This window comes from Triticum urartu, chromosome 7A, assembly GCF_056163025.1.
Source record: "Triticum urartu cultivar PI428250 chromosome 7A, HENAU_Tu73, whole genome shotgun sequence".
NCBI lineage: Eukaryota > Viridiplantae > Streptophyta > Magnoliopsida > Poales > Poaceae > Triticum > Triticum urartu.
In genome coordinates this window covers 724,904,298-724,922,526 of record NC_141879.1, presented here as the reverse complement: position 1 = coordinate 724,922,526, position 18,229 = coordinate 724,904,298, and the positions used below count along the sequence as shown (strand labels likewise).

Genomic DNA, 18,229 nt, shown 5'->3' with positions numbered 1-18,229 from the left:
ATGATTTCATCCTATCGGGAGGTACCTCTATGATTGTTTGGATTCACAATGTTTGCCTTGAGCATTCTAAGTGGATGGGATTCCTAGAAGATCTTTTGTGTTGATTATGTCATGGAGGAGGAGCCGGAAGAATATATGTGTCTTAGCCTAGTGCCCCTTCTCCAGAGCCCTTTGAAAATAATGTGAGCTTCTGAGTACCCATGCATTATCCACTTGTACATTAGCATAGATGAGTTTCCTTGTACTTTGTTGATAAGACCATTTATGATCCATGAATAACTAACCACGAAGACATCTACTTTTTATTTGATATGGTATGGTCCAGAACACATATCCATATGAAGAAGAAGGATTGGAGTGCGGGCTTTTGGTGGACGACCACCACTGAGGACATTTTTTTTCAATAAAAAAGCTCATCTAAAAGTTTTCGAATCATTTCCATGGAAACTTGTATGTGTTCCGCATGAACGTGTGATAATTCGTTTACAAAATTGTGATTTGTAAGCTGCTGTAAAAGAAGAAAAACCAGCCCAACAACAAAAGTACAAAATTCTCGCCCAAGAAAATACAAAATTCTGGCCCAAACAAGACAAAAACAAATTCCAGCCCATTTTGGAAATATGTATTTCTCTTTTTTCTGCATGCCATGTGTGAAAGTATAATGTTATGAAAAATTGCGTATACATGGTATACATTTGTATGTGTTGACATAAAATTTCGAAAAAAATCATGCTGTGGACATTTGTATTTTGAAAACGTCCACCGTGGTGGTTGACCACCATTAGCATTTTTCTAGAAGGATTGTTGGTACCAAAAACCTAGTAAGCATGGAGAGCTTAGGTGTTACTAGCTGCAAGCTATTTTCCATGGTTTACTGCAGTCGCCGCCTCCAATTCTGGCCTGATTGGAGAGACATGACCATCATTGTCTTTCTCTTCTTGTATTCCATGCTGATGATCCATTTCATGTCAAACACCCAAAGTCCACTTCGACGTAGCTGCGTGGGAGACTAAAACATGCATCCAAATCCAGAATGAAGGCGGGGAACACACGAGCTTGCACATCCACCACTGACGAGGAATAAAACCATTGTTGATTTTTATTTTTATTTGTACGAGGGATTGGTAAATTGTTAATTTGGCTTCAGCATATTATGAGGCTATGAGCTGAATACTAGTCTATAATTTTGGTCATACGACTAACAGAAGTTGGAATAGCATGCAGCATGCATGCATATAATAAATCTGAAAATTAAAAATAGCATCATGCCTGCATATGTATTCTGAACGCCACAAGAGGTCAAAGGTCAAGGAACCGCGGCATATACATCCCAACCTCCGCACATATGCTTTCTCCGTGGTCGAGCGGATACGACTTTTGAATGAAGTTATAAACACGAGTCCCATCGTCGTCCAGGTTAAAGCGAGAGATCAATTAGCTTGCTAGGCAAATTTAAACATAGATAGAGTACATTCGAACGGTGAGAGAGCTCTCCATGTGGAACACGACCTTCAGCTCTCCATGGTCCTTTTTTTTATCCGCATGAAGGGTTATGAAGTCCACATTTTGAGGTATCCACAAATTTGAATGAAGCGGTTATGAAGTCCACATGATGTACGCCCACATTTTGAGGGATCCGCAAATTTGAATGAAGCGGTTATGAAGTCCACATGATGTACGTCCGTACATCCTTCTATAAATACATAGCCCGGCCGGCCTTACCACTATCCCATCCCTTCCTCGCCTCCTCCATCCGCAGCACCCTCTCCATCATCTGCTTCGTCTCCGGCCGCCAGCAGGCCGGAGCAACATGAAGCTCCTTCCGACCGTCTTCCTTCTCCTCCTCGTCTTCCTTGCATTGGATGGTACGTGCATTATCAACTACTGCCTTGTTTTTCCCTATCCGTATGCTACTTCAATCTCATTGAGTAATTCAACTCATGTTCTGCCTGCGTCCACGAATGTACTGACATGATCGACCTATCCTGACAGATGTGGAGGCCCGAGGCACGCCTAGGGCTCATCGTTCCAATCACCAGTGCTCCAGCATGTTCGTCTTCGGCGACGACTTTGTCGACAACGGCAACGTTCCCAACATCGTTGGCGAGAAGACGTCGCGGCAGTGGAGCTACCCGTACGGCTCTTATCGCAGCTCCAATTGGTCTGGCGCTCCTGTTCCAACAGGACGCTTCTCCAACTACCGGATGCAATCAGATTTTATCGGTATGTGTAGAATCTATAGTATTTATCCATAGCTAATGAATTGAATTTTTAGACTACTGCTAGTGTGTTATATATGACATGTATCATTATACATCTATGTGCATCCAAAATAATCTATCATATCAATTGCCTTGTCCATGCAGCAAGGATGTTGGGCCTCGCTGAAGCCCCTCCAGCGTACGAGCTCACATCAGACCAATCTTGCGACTCATCTGGCATGACCTTCGCTGTTGGCGGCGCTGGTGTCTTCAAGGTGACGTCGACGGCGAAGAAGGTGCCGACCCTTGCTGCACAGGTTCAAGCTTTCAAGAGGCTAGTCAACGACGATGTCATCTCAACACGACAGCTTCACCACTCGGTCGCACTCATCGCCATCTCCGGCAATGACTACATGAGCGGCTCCGAGGCCAATAATGTATTCTACTCAAGCTTCGATGATGTAAGTAGTACATACTCTGGCATACAAATTAAACCATCAATTAATATATCGATCTCCACTTTACTAATTAACTTTTCGTGGATGCAGCTCGATACTTACATAGGAAACGTGGCGACTGAGATCCTAGATAATGTGGCGCAGCTGCAGATGCTTGGTGTGAGAAAGGTTCTAGTAAATAACTTGCATCCCATTGGTTGCATGCCTTCACAGACTAGTTCGAACAACTACACCACATGTGACCTTCTGGGCAATTATGGCGCATCGGTGCACAACAAGTATCTAAATCAAATGATCGGAGAAAGGGACAACGTCCACATACTAGACCTCTACTCTGCCTTCACCGACATCGTGAATCACGCCCCTGGTAAGTGTGGATGTTGTAAGTCAAATCTGGTTTCTAATGTGTCAATTCATCTATGTAACTATTTTTTTTTTCGTGCATGCAGGTGAAGGGTCGGATCGGTCCAAGGACTTCAAGCGCAAGCTGACCCCGTGTTGCGAGAGTTCCTATGAGGGAGGTTACTGTGGAGAGCGTAGCAGTTCAGGGAAGCACCTCTACGACCTATGTGATAATCCCGACAAGAGGTTCTACTGGGACGAGGCACACCCAACACATGCTGGGTGGGAGGCAGTAATGGAGGCGCTGGAGCAACCTTTGATGGAATTTCTCGATCAGGACTATGTTCCATGATGCCTTGTATTTTTGGCAGAAGCTTGATTAATTGATAGTTTTGGTGCCGTATCTTTTAGGTTAGCATTATATACAGTATGCGTATTTAGGGGTGAGCTTTAGAGGTATTATTTCGTCATGTTTAGCTGAACTTTTAGTCTAGTAGTAGCCTTTATAGGTGAACTTGTTCCAAATTGCTTAATGTCTCGTATCCCATGTGAGATTAGAAATAAGGTCGTATATATGGTGAATCTACTGCGCATGCATGCTTTTGACCAACGTCCAACGACGGCATACGTCCTCTAATATCTTTATTATTGTGTTCATTGTTCGGCTGGTTGATTTATATAGTACATGGCCATGCACTTTGTAGCAAGATACTAGTACAAAAGAGGGATAAAGTAAATAATTCATCAGGAAATGTGCATGCATGCTCGACAGGAAAACTGACGGCACATCAAAGATGTGTATTTGGCAGTTTGAGAGGCCAACACACATGATGTCATACACATGTATCACCTTTTTTCATTCAAAGACAACCTGCTTAATTCGACTACAGTCATATATACATTCTTGACTGCTACAGTATATATGTAAAATAGATGTTTTTGCTTTGTCTGAAACTTTGATGATGTTGTTGCTGGTGGTTTTATCGCCGTCAATCAAAGATACACTATTCACAAATTTAAGATGTTCTAACTTTTTTTCTGATTCGGATGTCTATAGACACGTTTTAGGGAGTATTATATATATCCAATGTTTTGCATGGGCCTTGTCTATTTATCAATCACTAATAATCTTGATACATACGAAACTGACAGCGGGACATTCGAAGCTGAATATCACATCATGAAAAGGTGAAGCCTAGCAATGTACATACAATAGTTATTACTAGCTGAGAACCAGCAAAACCCTTTTTTATTTGTTTGGTAACATGAAGTTTTTAAATGGGTCCCAAATCCATGTTTTCAACGGGGTGTAACTGTACGTTTTCAAAGCAGGTCACATTTGCAAGTTTTCAAGGGGGGCACAACTGCATTGTTTTCAAATGAGGTCGCAATTACAAGTTTTTAAGGGTGGTCACAACCACAAGTTTTCAATGGGTTCACAAGTGTAGTTTCAGTTGGGTCACAAGTGCATGTTTTGAGATCGCAACTACATGTGTTTCAAATGGGTCGCAACTGTAAGTATTCAAATGGGGTCGCAATTGCATGTGTTCAAGGGGGCCACAACTACAAGTTTTCAAAAACTACAAGTATTCAAGTGGGGTTGCAACTGCATGGGTTCTAGGGGGGGGGGGTGTCTCAACTACATGTGATTAAGGGGGGTCGCAACTGCTAGTTTTCAAGTGGGGCTGCAACTGCATGTGTACAAGTGGGGTCGCAACCGCATGTGTTCAAGGGGGCGCAATTGCTAGTTTTCAAGTGGGGTCGCAACCGCATGTGTTCAAGGAGGGTCGCAACTACATGTTTTCAAATGGGGTCCAACTGCTAGTTTTCAAGTGGGGGCGCAACTGCATGTGTTCAAGGAGGGTTGCAACTGCATGTGTTCAAGTAGGGTCGCAACTCCAAGTTTTCAAATGGGGTCGGGTCGTAACTGCATGTGTTCAAGGGGGTTCGAACTGCTAGTTTCCAAGTGGGGTCGCAACTGCATGTATTCAAGGGCGTTCACAACTGCATCTATTCACATGGAGTCGCAAATGCAAGTTTTCAAGTGGGGTCGCAACCGCATGTGTTCAAGGGTGGTTGCAACTACAAGTTTTCACATGGGGTCGCAACTGCGGGTTTTCAAGTGGGGCCGCAACTGCAGGTTTTTAAATGCAGTTTTCCATATTATCACAAATAGTAGATGTTTCATGTACCGTATACAACAATGGTGACTTTTTTCACCCATGTTAGGCTTGAATGTTTTTTCTTCTCTTTTTCTTTTTTTGCAATTGGTGCTGATTTTTATTCTGTTTTCCCCACCTTTTTCAAGAAATATGCCCTAAAGGCAATAATAAAGTTATTATTTATTTCCTTATATCATGATAAATGTTTATGATTCATGCTAGAATTGTATTAACCGGAAACTTAGTACATGTGTGAATACATAGACAAACAGAGTGTCACTAGTATGCCTCTACTTGACTAGCTCGTTGAATCAAAGATGGTTAAGTTTCCTAACCATAGACATGAGTTGTCATTTGATTAACGGGATCACATCATTAGAGAATGATGTGATTGACTTGACTCATTCCGTTAGCTTAGCATTTGATCGTTTAGTATATTGCTATTACTTTCTTCATGACTTATACATGTTCCTATGACTATGAGATTATGCAACTCCCGAATACCAGAGGAACACTTTGTGTGCCACCAAACGTCGCAACGTAACTGGGTGATTATAAAAGTGCTCTACAGGTGTCTCCGATGGTACTTGTTGAGTTGGCATAGATCGAGATTAGGATTTGTCACTCCGATTGTTGGAGAGGTATATCTGGGCCCTCTCGGTAATGCACGTCACTATAGGCCTTGCAAACAATGTGACTAATGAGTTAGTTACGGGATGATGCATTACGGAACGAGTAAAGAGACTTTCCGGTAACGAGATTGAACTGGGTATTGAGATACCGCAGAGCAGATCGAATCTCGGGCAAGTAACATACCGATGATAAAGGGAGCAACGTATGTTGTTACGCGGTTTGACTGATAAAGATCTTCGTAAAATATGTAGGAGCCAATATGAGCATCCAGGTTTCGCTATTGGTTACTGACCGGAGACGTGTCTCGGTCATGTCTACATAGTTCTCGAACCCGTAGGGTCCGCACGCTTAACGTTCGGTGACGATCGGTATTATGAGTTTATGTGATTTGATGTATCGAAGGTATTTCGGAGTCCCGGATGTGATCACGGACATGACGAGGAGTCTCGAAATGGTCGAGAAATATATATTAATATATTGGACGACTATATTCGGATACCGGAAGTGTTCCTGGTGATTTAGGAGAAAACCGGAGTGCCGGAGGGTTACCGGAACCCCCCCCCCCCCCCCCGGAGAAGTAATGGGTCACATGGGCCTTAGTGGAGAGAGAGAGGGTCGGCCAGGGCAGGCCGTGTGCCCCCTCCCCCTCTGGTCCGAATTGGACTAGGGAAGGGGGGCAGCGCCCCCCTTTCCTTCTCCCTCTCATCCTTCCTTTCCCCCTCCTAGTAGGAGTAGGAAAGGGGAGTCCTCTAGGAGGAGGACTCCTCCTCCTGGCGCGCCCTGCAAGGGCCGGCCTGCAAGGGCCGGCGGGCCTCCCCCCTTGGTCCTTTATATACGGGGGCAGGGGGCACCCTAGGACAGACAAGTTGATTGTTCCAAGCCGTGTGCGGTGCCCCCCTCCACCATCATCCACCTCGATCATATCGTAGCGGTGCTTAGGCGAAGCCCTGCGTCGGTAGCAACATCATCACCGTCATCACGTCGTCGTGCTGACGGAACTCTCCTGTGAATCTCTGTTGGATCGGAGTTCGTGGGACGTCATCGAGCTGAACGTGTGCTGAACTCGGAGGTGCTGTACGTTCGGTACTTGGATCGGTCGGATCGTGAAGACGTACGACTATATCAACCGCATTCTCATAACGCTTCCGCTTACGGTCTCCGAGGGTACGTGGACGTTACTCTCCTCTCTCGTTGCTATGCATCACCATGATCTTGCGTGTGCGTAGGAATTTTTTTGAAATTACTACGTTCCCCAATAGTGGCATCCGACTCAGGTTTATGCATAGATGTTATATGCACGAGTAGAACACAAGTGAGTTGTGGGCGATACAAGTCATACTGCTTACCAGCATGTCATACTTTGGTTCGGCGGTATTGTTGGATGAAGCGGCACGGACCGACATTACGCGTACGCTTATGTGAGATTGGTTCTACCGACGTGCTTTGCACACAGGTGGCTGGCGGGTGTCAGTTTCTCCAACTTTAGTTGAACCGAGTGTGACTACGCCGGGTCCTTGTTGAAGGTTTAAACATCACTAACTTGATGAAATATCATTGTGGTTTTGATGCGTAGGTAAGAACGATTCTTGCCCAGCCCGTAGCAGCCATGTAAAACCTGCTGTCGGTGTCAAAACCGGCGGATCTCGGGTAGGGGGTCCCGAACTGTGCGTCTAGGCCGGATGGTAACAGAAGGCAGGGAACACGATGTTTTACCCAAGTTCGGGCCCTCTCGATGGAGGTAAAACCTTACATCCTGCTTGATTAATATTGATGATATGGGTAGTACAAGAGTATATCTACCACGAGATCAAGGAGGCTAAACCCTAGAAGCTAGCCTATGGTATGATTGTTGTATATGGAGTTGATTGCCTACGGACTACAACCCTCCGGTTTATATAGACACCGGATAGGGTTAGGGTTACATAGAGTCGGTTACAATGGTGGGAGATCTTGAATATCCACATCGCCAAGCTTGCCTTCCACGCCAAGGAAAGTCCCATCCGGACACGGGACGTAGTCTTCAATCTTGTATCTTCATAGTCCTGGAGTCGGGCTGAAGGTATAGTCCGGCTACCCGAACACCCCCTAATCCAGGACTCCCTCAGTAGCCCCTGAACCAGGCTTCAATGACGACGAGTCCGGCGTGCAAATTGTCTTCGGCATTGCAAGGCGGGTTCCTCCTCCAAGTTCTTCAAGAAGATTTTTAAACACCAAGAGTAGTGTCCGGCTCTGCAAAATAAGCTTCCACATATTGCCATAGAGAGAATAATATTAATACAAATCAAATCTGCTGACGTATTCTGCAGTGCATCATCACACTACGGCCAAGTCCTTTACTCGAATCGTTCTCACTTTTCCACCTCAGCGTGTTTTGCGAGGCGGTTTCCTTGGTACGTCTTGTCAAAGCAGAGATCGTGTACCCCCCCCCCCTTTACGGGATTCTCATCAATACGGACGTGGGTAACCCAACCGCGCCACTTATCACGGCGCTTGGGAGGCAAGCGAGTTTTACTAGGCAGGTGGGGACGCACAACCGCATCCGCCCATATAAGGGGATAAGGATCCACCTTTTTACCTACGCCTTCTTCCTCCTTTGCCTATCCATCTCCTGCGCACTCAAGCTCCAGCGCCCAAGCCCGCACTTCCCACCTCAACCTTTTCCAGAAATGTCCGGAGCGGGAGGCAAGTGGATGGTCTCCTCCACCACGGAGGGCCAAGTCAAGAAGCTAAGGAAGGCCGGATACCTGTCCAAGGACATCGCGCACCGGCTTCCCGAAAAGGGGCAGCTTCTCCCCACCCCAAGGCCCCACGAGAGGGTCGTATTTCTTCCCCACTTCTTCCACGGACTGGGTTTTCCACTTCACCCATTTGTCCGGGGGCTCATGTTCTACTACGGCCTGGATTTCCACGATCTGGCCCCGAACTTCATCCTCAACATCTCGGCGTTTATCATTGTGTGCGAGGCTTTTCTCCGCATCCGCCCCCATTTCGGCCTCTGGCTCAAGACCTTCAACGTCAAGCCCAAGGTGGTGCGCGGCAGCCAGGCGGAGTGCGGAGGCGCCATGGCGGGCAAGATGGCCAACGTCCTATGGTTTGAGGGCTCTTTTGTGGAGACCCTAAAGGGATGGCAATCCGGGTGGTTTTACATCACCGAGCCGCGTGATCCGAAATGGACCGCAGCCCCCGAGTTCCGATCCGGACCCCCCACGCGGCTTGTGTCCTGGAAAGAGACGGGCCTGTCGTGGGGTGACGAAAAAGAGGTGACCGGATTGCAAACATGCATCCAGTCCCTGGTGAACAAGCCAATCCGGCTTGTTAATGTAATCCAGGTTATGCTCGTCTGCCGAATCCTCCCGTGCCAACAACGGGATTTTAATCTGTGGGAGTTCGACCTGGCGCAGCATCAAACCCTCAGCAGGCTCTTCGACACGACGTACGAAGATGCCTAGAAGATGCTATTCAAGGGCGCCGAGGCTCCCGCATCCGCTTCCGAGGAACGCGGATACAGCTCGCAGTGTCACGCTAGCGAGGTAAGCCATCTACACCTTTTACAGGATGTTAAGCTTTTTTCATAGTTTGACTCTATGATGGATCTAAACTCCCTTACCTTTGACAGGCTTGGCGGGCGATATCCGGACCGATTAACTGTCCAGCTCCGCTGCCCGAAGACCCAGCTCCAGCTCTACTAGTGAAGCTGCTGGCTCCGGCGCCTTATGTGGTGCCGGAGAAGAAGGCCAAGAAGAAGAAGACCACGGGGACTCGAAAGAGTGCCCGCAACGTGGTAGTGTCGGACTCGTCATCTGATGAGTCCGAGACGCCTTCCTCCCGTGAAAACGAGGAGGAGGAAGAAGAAAACTCTCCCCCCCCAGCGGAGGGAGGAGAGAAGAGGAAGGCCGCCCCAACGGGGGAGGCCGAGGGGTCTAGCAAAAGGAAGACCGCTCCGCCGGACCACGCCCCTGGCGCCGAAGAGGGCGAAGAGGAGTGGCCAGACAGGGCCAAGCGTCCGGCGAAACCGTAAGTTCGGATATCAGAGTAACTCATGATGTTCCTTTGTTGCACAGCTTTCCCTAATGTCGAATGTAATTATGCAGTCCGCCCCGGGCCGGACTCGACGAGTCATCGAGCGGCTCCTTGAATTCATCGGACGTGAACTCAGTTCCGCCCGCTGTCTCCCCCCGCACCGCGGACGACGCCGAAGTGGCGTCGCGACGAGCTCTGGGGCAGGAGGAGGTGGTCCTGGAGGAGCCGCAAGGCGACCTCCCGGACCCCAGGAGTAAAGGGGACAAGACCCCCAGGGCTCCAAGTCCGGCTTTAAGCCGGACACCGCACCGGAATCTACAACAGTTCCGGACCGCGGTAGGCGAACTCCTTCCAAGAGGAGTAAGCCTTCTGAGCCGGCAGCCTCCGTCCAACCGGAGGTACCGGACAATCTGCTGGAGGTGCTTGACGGCGCCTCCATCGACGAGGAGCACCATACTATTATGAGTACGGTGATCCAGAAGGTTCAGTCCGCCAAGAGCGGACTGAGTGAAGCTTGCGCTAGCCTTCTAACAGGCTTCGAGGTAAGTAAAAAATATGTAAAAATATAACCGCATAGACAGTAGCCCCTGATGCTCTGTTTGGCATTCGGAAAGAAAAGCCCAATAGAGGATCTATTAAATTTCGCAGGAGTCTAACAACAAAGAGTCAATATGCGTATGCAGGCTTCGCTGCTAGCCACCGCCGCACTGACTGCGGAGGTGGGTGCCCTGAAACAGGGCCTCGAGCGGACCGAGCAAGAGCTCGGCCTTGCCAAACGGCAGCTCGAGGAGAAAGAAGGTAAGAAATACCTTACAGAAAAAGGGCCTATAGAAAGGCTTGATTGCAAAAAGAATAACAGGATTGTACTGCTTATTGTAGGGGCCATGACTGAGGTGGCGACCCTTAAGCAGGCGCTGTCTGAGGCCGAAAAGAAAACGGCCGCGGAGCGCACCGAGCGAGAGAAACTTGAGGCCCAGGTCGGCGAGGTGCAGCAGGAGCTCCAGGCTCTCATGAAAAAACATGAGAGTTTGGAGCTTGAGTCCAAGACGCAAGCGTCCGAACTCGCGGCGGCCCTTGAGACTGCCAAGTCTGCCAAGGCTGAAGCCCAACAGGCCCTCCGAGAGTTGGAGGAGATGAAAAAGATAGCGGCGGGTAAGGCATTCTTTATGCAAAGCAGAAGTATAAAAGTAAAGTACTTGTTACTTACCCGAATCCGGAGCTCTCCAGGGGCATTCGCAGATCTTCCCCGCAGCGTATCCGATGCCGCCGCATTCTACCGAGCCAAAGAGGGCAGCTCGACGGAGAAGGTGTTCTGGTCTCAGTATGCTGAGGCCGGACACCCTGTGCCCTTGAGCGACCAGCTGAAACAGCTGGTCGAGCTCCACAAGGCGGCCGAACAGGCCATGAAGGGCTTCATAGTTCGGCTGTGGCCCGGAGAGGCCCTGCCTGGGAGCTACTTCGGGCTGGTGCGGCGACTGGTGGAGGCCTGTCCAAGGCTCGAGGTCATCAAGCGCTCCATCTGCATCGAAGGTGCCCGTAGGGCCCTTGCCCGTGCAAAGGTGCATTGGGGTAAGCTGGACGGTGAGAAGCTTGTGAGGGACGGGCCACCGCCGGGGTAGGAGCATCGCAAGCCCGAGAACTACTATAAGGATGTTCTTGCGGGTGCCCGCCTTGTGGCGGATGAATGTACCAAGGATGTATTTTTTGAATGAACTCGCTCGTGTTTATCCTGTGCGCTGAAAACTTGTTCATATGCGCTAAGCAATGCTTGTTGAATTTAAAATATTACTTTCTGTGCGGCCGTTTATCAAAAATTGAGAGATGGCCAGTCGTCGGCTTCTGCCCCCATGCCACTAGTGCTGGGGTGTTCGGGATAAACCTAAGCGCTCTTTTTCCCATAATTGGGTCCTTCGAGGGAGGCACTCAACACAACGAACCAGGCAATCGGACTATAATGCTTCAACACTCTCACTTAGCCATAGAACTCTATAATTTTAAATTTCGGCGAAGCCCCTAGTTCGGAAGACCGAGTTCGGGGCGCTATCCACGCCTTGGCCGGACAAAGCCGGCTCCTCGCTCGAAGCGGCATAAGTCTTTAGGGACTCGAAAAACCTCTCGAACAGCGACCGGTCTCACGCCTCATCATGACAGTCAGTTTTAGCTTTCTCCACTGAGGTGCTTAACCTAGCTCAACCGGGGCACAATTGCAGTGGTTCTCCTAGTGCTACCTTAGCCGATATAGCGGAACGTAAGGCACCAAAACATAGGAGCCGGGCAAACCCAACTATTGACCCAAATCATGATTCGGAGCCGATGCATATAGTGCTATAAGTTCGGGGTGCCGCACTTGTGAAAGTGTACGGACTTCTCACGCCATATTTATGGGTACTAAAGCCCCTGGCGTATTTTGCCGTACCACAGTGTACGGGTGCAACATGTCATAAACATATATATGAAAAGATGATAATGCAAAAAATAGATAGAAAGTTATGCATTGTTTATAGAGAGGCTATTTATCAAAGCCGAACGATACAAATAGTGCGGTAAGCAAAAGATATTGGACTATTTAGTATGTCCTGACCAGGGGCAGGCCACGGAATTGTATTCAAAACAGGTATACCGCTCGTAACAGAGACCACCTGGGAGTTCCATAATGCGGCATGGCTTGTCTGCCTCCCTGGAGCTTGCATCGTTTGTGCGGCAGTCGAATTGCCGGACAGGTCGTCCGAAGTATGGAGTCCTGAAAGTAAGAAAAAAATTTTAAAAAAAAGAGAATCCGGCAGCCCCTAGTACGTTTTAAGCCGTATTTTGGGTGTGCCGTTATTGTGCCCCTTCCCCTGTGCCCATGGAATTTCAAGGGCGTAGTTATGTACGCGAGGTACTGGTTTCGCTATGTCGCGAGAGCTGGGGTTGGGGACGCATTGCTACACTTGTTCAGAGTGTGCCAGGCGGTCCTGCTGTCGGTTACTCCGGGCGCGCTTGGCAGTGTCTGGCTTTTTAACGGCCGGACTGGAGAATTGCCTAAGAAGGCTACTTTGTACTTCCGCTGCGAGAGCCGCCGTGTGCTCCTCCGTACAGAGGGAGCGTTCGGTGTTTCCGTTGACCGTGATTACTCCTCGAGGGCCTGGCATCTTGAGCTTGAGATATGCGTAGTGCAGCACCGCATTGAACTTTGCGAATGCGGTTCGTCCGAGCAGGGCGTGATAGCCACTGCGAAACGGGACTGTATCAAAGATTAACTCTTCGCTTCGGAAATTGTCCAGGGATCCGAAGACCACATCAAGTGTTACTGAGCCTGTACAGTTGGCTTCTACACCTGGTATAACGCCTTTAAAGGTCGTTTTTGTGGGCTTAATCCTTGAGAGATCTATGCCCATTTTCCGCACTGTATCCTGATAAAGCAGGTTCAGGCTACTGTCGCCGTCCATGAGGACTCTTGTGAGATGAAATCCGTCGATGATTGGGTCGAGAACCAATGCGGCGAAGCCGCCATGACGGATGCTAGTGGGATGGTCCCTTCGATCAAAAGTGATCGGGCAGGAGGACCATGGGTTGAACTTTGGGGCGACTGGCTCCATCGCGTATACGTCCCGTAGCGCACGCTTCCGCTCCCGCTTGGGAATGTGGGTTGCGTATATCATGTTCACCGTCTGCACTTGTGGGGGAAAGCCCTTCTGTCCATTGTTGTTCGGCGGCTTGGGCTCCTCCTCGTCGTCGCTGTGCAGCCCCTTGTCTCTGTTTTCGGCCCTTAACTTGCCTGCCTGCTTGAACACCCAACAATCCCTGTTAGTGTGATTGGCTGGCCTTTCGGGGGTGCCATGTATCTGGCACAAGCGGTCGAGTATTCGGTCCAAACTGGACGGGCCCTGAGTATTCTTTTTGAATGGCTTTTTCCGCTGACCGGATTTATAGCCTTTGAATCCAGCATTGACTGTCGTGTCTTCATTGTTGTCGCTGCTAACGCGGCGTTTTTGCTTATTCCGACGTGTCCTGCCATTTTTGTCCTTAGTATCCGAATTACCAGGGTTCTTTGATAAGTTGTTACTGCGAGCTAGCCAGCTGTATTCTCCCGCGCAAAAGCGGGTCATGAGTGTCGTGAGGGATGCCATAGATTTCGGCTTTTCCTGTCCCAGGTGCCGGGCAAGCCACTCATCGCGGATGTTATGCTTGAAGGCTGCTAGGGCCTCTGCGTCCGGACAGTCGACTATTTGGTTTTTCTTTGTTAGGAACCGTGTCTAGAATTGTTTGGCCGATTCCTCTGGCTGCTGAATTATGTGGCTTAAGTCGTCGGCATCCGTTGGTCGCACGTAAGTGCCCTGGAAGTTGTCGAGGAATGCGGCTTCCAGGTCCTCCCAAGAACCGATTGAGTCTGCTGGCAAGCTGTTAAGCCAATGCCGGGCCGGTCCTTTAAGTTTGAGCGGGAGGTATTTGATGGCGTGTAGATCATCGCCGCGTGCCATGTGGATGTGAAGGAGATAATCCTCGATCCATACCGCCGGATCTGTTGTGCCATCATATGATTCGATGTTTACGGGTTTGAAACCCTCTGGGATTTTATGATCCATTACTTCATTCGTGAAGCATAGCGGGTGTGCGGCGCCTCTGTACTGGGCTATATCACAATGCAGCTCGGAAGAGCTATGTCTGTTGTGTTCGGCCCGGCCGGATTTGTTGTATCCGGAGTGAAGATCATCGTCACGTGTCGTAGGGCGCCTGCGCGATCCGTAGATCGATCTTGTTTGTCTTGCCTTATCCTCCAGTGCATCTCGCAGGTCTGGCGCATTTTCCTATGCCTTAGTTGAGCGGCGTCGGGGCATGGATTGGGTGGAGGGCCGAGAGGCCTCTCTGTCGCGGCCGCGAGGTGGCCGGTCTGCCATGTCATGCGCTGGTGATGTAGGTGCTTCCTCCTCTGATCGAGGTAGCGGCCTGCGCTTTGGGTAACTCTTGGAGGGGCGTTCGAGTTCATACTCTTCGGCCGCAAGGATTTCAGTCCATCTGTCAGCTAGCAAATCTTGGGCAGCTCTAAGCTGTTGCTCCTTTTTCTTGAGGCTGCTTGTCGTGGCTAAAAGCCTGCGTTTAAAACGCTCTTGTTCGGCGGGATCTGATGGTATGACGAATTCATCGTCATCGAGCCTTGCCTCGTCTTCGGAGGGAGGCATATAGTTATCATCCTCGACCTCTCGGTCTGCCGCTCTCTCATGAGGGCTGGCTTCTCCATCTTCCTGTGCCGAATCTTGCTGAGGTGGGTGTTCTTCGGCGCTATCCAGGGTAGTATTATCTCCCGTGCCAGAATCACCGTTTTTGCTTTGGCGGGATTTAGAGCGGCGCCGCTGACGCCGGCGCTTTGGCTATTTCTTGGGGGTGTCATCCCCCACTGTTCCATCGCCATCTCCATCTTTTGGAGTATCCACCATATATATGTCATATGACGAGGTGGCCTTCCAGTGCCCTATAGGTGCTGGTTCCTGTTCGTCTCCTACATCGTCGTCCATACCGTCGATGTCTTCGGAGCCGAAGTCAAGCATGTCGGTTAAATCGTCCATAGTGGCTACAAAGTGGGTGGTGGGTGGGCTTTGAATTTCTTCATCGTCCGCATCCCATCCTCGCTGACCGTAATCCGGCCAGGGCTCTCCTGATAAAGAGAGGGACTTAAGAGAATTCAGGATGACGCCAAAAGGTGAGTGCTGAAAGATGTCTGCGGTGGTGAACTCCATTATCGGCGCCCAATCGGATTCGATTGGCAGGGGCGCGGGGGGTTCGGAGTCCGGGGAGGAGTCCGAATCCTCGGAGTCACGGGTCATGCAGAGTGCGGGGCTAGCGTTCGGCTCGATCGCCTTTGAGATCGCAGCCCCCGAGGTGACGTCCAACCGCTCGTCCTCGATTGGTGCAATAGGCTCCGAGTTAGGGGTCGGAACCGATGCGTGTGCAGCCTCCAGGGCACTGTTCAGAGGCAGAGCTAGATCATGCCCCTCGATATAGTGCGGCGCGCTTGGCCGTGGCTCGAACCCGTCGAAGATCAAGTCTCCGCGGATGTCAGCCGTGTAGTTTAAGCTTCCAAACCTGACTTGATGGCCAGGGGCGTAGCTTTTGATCTGCTCCAGGTGGCCAAGCGAATTGGCCCGCAGAGCGAAGCCGCCGAAGACGAAGATCTGTCTGGGGAGAAAAGTCTCACCCTGGACTGCATCGTTGTTGATGATCAAAGGAGCCATCGGACCTAAAGGCGACGACACAGAGGAACTCTCAATGAAAGCACCAATGTCGGTGTCAAAACCCGCGGATCTCAGGTAGGGGGTCCCGAACTGTGCGTCTAGGCCGGATGGTAACAGGAGGCAGGGAACACGATGTTTTACCCAGGTTCGGGCCCTCTCGATGGAGGTAAAACCCTACGTCCTGCTTGATTAATATTGATGATATGGGTAGTACAAGAGTAGATCTACCACGAGATCAAGGAGGCTAAACCCTAGAAGCTAGCCTATGGTATGATTGTTGTATATGGAGTTGATTGCCTACGGACTACAACCCTCCGGTTTATATAGACACCGGATAGGGTTAGGGTTACATAGAGTCGGTTACAATGGTGGGAGATCTTGAATATCCGCATCACCAAGCTTGCCTTCCACGCCAAGGAAAGTCCCATCCGGACACGGGACGTAGTCTTCAATATTGTATCTTCATAGTCCTGGAGTCCGACTGAAGGTATAGTCCGGCTACCCGAACACCCCCTAATCCAGGACTCCCTCACCTGCAACAACAAAGTAGAGGACGTCTAACTTGTTGATATGGTGAAGGCATGATGCTATATTTTATTGTATGAGATGATCATGTTCTGTAACGGAGTTATCCGCAACTAGCAGGAGCCATATGGTTGTCGCTTTATTGTATGCAATGCAATCGCCCTGTAATTGCTTTACTTTATCACTAAATGGTAGCGATAGTCATAGAAGCAATATTTGGCGAAACGACAACGATTCTATGATGGAGATCAAGGTGTCGCGCCGATGATGATGGTGATCATGATGGTGCTTTGGAGATGGAGATCAAAGTCACAAGATGTTGATGGCCATATCATATCACTTATATTGATTGCATGTGATGTTTATCCTTTATGCATCTTATTCTGCTTGATTAACAGTAGCATTATAAGATGATCTCTCACTAAATTTCAAGGTACAAGTGTTCTCCCTGAGTATGCACCGTTGCCAAAGTTCGTCGTGCCGAGACACCACGTGATGATCGGGTGTGATAGGCTCTATGTTCGCATACAATGGGTGCAAGCCAGTTTTGCACATGCAGAAATACTCGGGTTAAACTTGACGAGCCTAGCATATGCACATATGGCCTCGAAACACTGAGACCGAAAGGTCGAGCGTGAATCATATAGTAGATATGATCAACATAGTGATGTTCACCATTAAAAACTACTCCATTTCACGTGATGATCAGTCATGGTTTAGTTGATTTGGATCACGTGATCACTTAGATGATTATAGGGATGTCTATCTAAGTGGGAGTTCTTAATTATGATTAATTGAACTTTAATTTATCATGAATTTAGTCCTGGTAGTATTTGCATAACTATGTTGTAGATCAATTGCTCGCGATGTAGCTCCCCGTTTATTTTTTGATATGTTCCTAGAGAAAAACTATGTTGAAAGATGATAGTAGCAATGATGCGGACTAGATCCGTCATCTGAGGATTGTCCCCATTTCTGCACAGAAGAATTATGTCCTTGATGCACCGCTAGGTGACAGACCGATTGCAGGAGCCGATGCAGACATTATGAATGTTTGGCGAGCTCGATATGATGACTACTTGATAGTTTAGTGCACCATGCTTTACGGCTTAGAATTGGGGCTTCAAAGACGTTTTGAATGCCACGGAGCAAAAGAGATGTTCCAAGAGTTGAAATTAGTATTTCAGACTCATGCCCATGTCGAAAGGTATGAGACCTTTGACAAGCACTTTGCCTACAAGATGGAGGAGAATAGCTCAGCTAGTGAGCATGTGCTCAGAATGTCTGAGTACTACAATCACTTGAGTCAAGTGGGAGTTAATCTTCCAGATAAGATAGTGATTGACAGCGTTCTCTAGTCACTGTCACCAAGTTACTAGAACTTCGTGATGAACTATAATATGCAAGGGATAGCGGAAACAATTCCCAAGCTCTTCATGATGCTGAAATCGGCGAACGTAGAAATCAAGAAAAACATCAAGTGTTGATGGTTGACAAGACCACTAGTTTCAAGAAAAAGGGCAACCGGAAGAAGGGGAACTTTAAGAAGAACGGCAAGCAAGTTGTTGCTCAAGTGAAGAAGCCCAAGTCTAGACCTAAGCCTGAGACTAAGTAATTCTACTGCAAAGGGACTGGTCACTGGAAGCAGAACTGTTGGAAATATGCCCTAGAGGCAATAA

At 48.9% G+C, this 18,229-nt stretch overlaps 1 protein-coding gene across 2 annotated transcripts; it reads left to right on the top strand.

The window, feature by feature from the left end:
* The first annotated feature begins 1,810 nt into the window (after window positions 1-1,810).
* LOC125524195 (GDSL esterase/lipase At5g03610-like) lies at window positions 1,811-3,353 on the top strand. Of its 2 annotated transcripts, none has more exons than XM_087535683.1 (5): window positions 1,811-1,865; window positions 1,993-2,223; window positions 2,367-2,662; window positions 2,750-3,026; window positions 3,109-3,353. In XM_087535683.1, the coding sequence occupies exons 1-5, from the start codon at window positions 1,811-1,813 to the stop codon at window positions 3,351-3,353; spliced, it is 1,104 nt and encodes a 367-aa protein (XP_087391809.1). The 2 variants fall into 2 exon arrangements, with proteins under 2 accessions (XP_087391809.1, XP_087391808.1); XM_087535682.1 differs by having other exon boundaries at window positions 1,811-1,871.
* Window positions 3,354-18,229: the final 14,876 nt, after the last annotated feature.